At 43.0% G+C, this 2,614-nt stretch overlaps 1 protein-coding gene across 1 annotated transcript in view; it reads left to right on the top strand.

The window, feature by feature from the left end:
* The window catches only part of trim37 (tripartite motif containing 37), a 14,343-nt gene extending 12,643 nt beyond the window's left edge, over positions 1–1,700 (top strand). Inside the window, exons 24-26 of the mRNA XM_053476166.1 lie at positions 1–59; positions 259–393; positions 507–1,700. The exon at positions 1–59 is cut by the window's left edge and continues 57 nt beyond it. Of these exons, the coding sequence (XP_053332141.1) occupies positions 1–59; positions 259–393; positions 507–565 (253 nt within the window). The 3' untranslated portion in view covers positions 566–1,700. The remainder of the gene's footprint in view (positions 60–258; positions 394–506) is intronic.
* Positions 1,701–2,614: the final 914 nt, after the last annotated feature.

Below are 2,614 nucleotides of genomic sequence, written 5' to 3' on the forward strand. Positions count from 1 at the left end.
ACACGGGACACTGCTGAGTCTCTCTGAGACACCGTCTTCCTCCACATGCCCCGAAGAAGGTGATACACACACACACACACACACACACACACACACACACACACACACACACACACACCTGTAGTGATGTTGCTGTCATGATCAGAAGAAAGGACACACTCTCTATGAGAATAATAATCCAGACTGCTTCAGTTAAGTGTTTGTGCTTATAACTGGTGTGTGTGTGTGTGTGTGTGTGTGTGTGTGTGTGTGTGTCAGGGTTGCTGTGTCAGAAGGTGTCTGCGCACCTGTTGCCCGGTATGAGCAGTGACAGTGAGGTGGAGTGTGACACTGAGAACGAGGACGAGGTGGGAGCTCTGGAGGACGGAGAGGTGGTTTCACTGCCCTGCTCAGGTACTAATCACACACACACACACACACACACACTTCACTTTATCTAAGCTTAATAAAAATGCAGATCTACAGTATAAATAAAACCTGTGTGTGTGTGTGTGTGTGTGTTTTAGAAGAGCAGCTGATGCCAGATGACCTGAGCTTTGTGAGTGGGGAGACCACTGAGAGGTGATCAGCCGATTCCAGACCACATGAAGATGGTGTGTGTGTGTGTGTGTGTGTTTCAGCAGAGTATTTAAAAATTGAAAGCTTGTACATTACAGAGTTGTGCATTCCGTTACAAGACCAAGGGTGTCATAAATATATATATATATGTGTGTGTGTGTGTGTGTGTGTGAGAGACTCGAGGAACAGTGGTCACTGAGTATTTAAATCGAGACTGTAACACTGACTCTAAACCTGTGTGTGTGTGTGTGAGATTATTTTTGTTATTTAACACGTTTAAAGTGGTTAGTGTCGTTTCACAGGAAGTCACATGATTATCTTAAAGGGGAAGTTTGGACAACAGTGTGAGAGTGCAGACTGTACCCTTTAATTCCAAGCACTATATCCGCCTACCAGACTTTAGGCCACACCTTTGTGTCTTTGGGTGGTGAGGCTTTAAGTAAGAGCTTGTAGTGATTGTCTCTCTCTCACTCTCTCTTTGTGACTCCGCCCTCTTGCGCATGTTTAGAACCACGTGTCATGAAGTGGGTGTGTCATTAGCGCGACTAGATGTTGTTGTGTTGTCTCACGAGTGTTAAACTTGTTCCTGAGTGAATATAAGCTCAGAGTGAACACTGCTGCTCTCTCTGCTTCCCTCCTCACCATGTGTGTGTGTGTACGTGTGTGTGTGTGTGTGTGTACATGTGTGTGTGTGTGTGTGTGTGTGTGTGTGTGTGTGTGTGTACATGTGTGTGTTTTCCAGTTAGAGATGAATCATAACACTAACACTCTACAGTTATACATTAGTTTGTTTACTAAACTGGGAGAAGTGATGGTGTGTTTTGGCGTCCTCCTCCAGCAGGGGGCGCTTCACGCTCTTCACAGGCAGGTGCTGATCCCCCGCGTCTCACTCGCGTCTCACTCATGTCTCACACCAGGTTCTTCTTTACCAAACACTCACTGTGATGTTTAGTGATGAATCTCCCAGTGTGTCAGGGTCCTGATCATCAGCACATCCATGTGTAGACGTCACACACACGCACACACACACACACACACACACAGTTCAGTCTTTATTTTAGGGGATTTGTGTTATTGGGTTGTCTGTACTGTGCGATGGTTTCTTTCCATGTTGTAATAAACATTTTATGTTAAAGTTTGAATCGTGTGTGTGTGTGTGTGTGAGCTTGGCTTATTTTATAAACAAATATTTATTTGTTTATTGCGTATGAAAGACTAACCAGTGATTACAGGAAGTGGCTGTTGATGCTAAACACATTCTTTGTGTGTGTGTGTGTGTGTGTGTGTGTGTGTGTGTGTGCGCGCTTGCTCACATTTTTCTTTCCACTTTAATCTTTCCCAAGTTAACTTTACATTTACCGGTCTGGAGTCGCAATGTGAACCTGCAATGAGATTATATTTGTACAATATTTTAAATATGTTTTCCACAGGCAGGGTGTATGTGTGTGTGTGTATGTGTATGTGTGTGTATGTGTATGTGTGTATGTGTGTATGTGTATGTGTGTGTGTGTGTATGTGTATGTGTGTGTGTGTATGTGTATGTGTATGTGTGTGTGTGTGTATGTGTATGTGTATGTATGTGTGTGTGTGTGTGTGTGTGTGTGTGTGAAGGTACATGAACACCACAGTCAGGTCAGAACAGTGTGAAGTAACTTTATCTTGGTGAGTTTATAAATTCAGAGAATTGCTGATCTGCGCACTTTATGCTTAATTTATTTTGTATATAAATTATTCTATAGTTTATCAACAGGGTATAAAACACACAACCAAAATAATAACAGCGAAAGTGTTCCGAGTGCTGACCCTTGAGGCACACCGTGTGATAATTCTGCATTTAGAAGTAAGTTTAGAGGAAACTGGATTACTAATCTTTTCTTAGTACAGGGAATTGAGTTTCCACTCATAATCTTGCTTACACACACACACACACTGCAGAGTGATTAGAGTGTAAAAAAAAAAAACTAAAAATTTCAGAGTTTCACGCGGTCACATTGCTCTAGCTGCTTGCTCTGCATGGCTTCTCGGCTGCGTCTCCGCCAACGTTACAGTGCTTCCC

This window comes from Clarias gariepinus, chromosome 17 (assembly GCF_024256425.1).
Source record: "Clarias gariepinus isolate MV-2021 ecotype Netherlands chromosome 17, CGAR_prim_01v2, whole genome shotgun sequence".
In the NCBI taxonomy this organism is placed as follows: Eukaryota; Metazoa; Chordata; class Actinopteri; order Siluriformes; family Clariidae; genus Clarias; species Clarias gariepinus.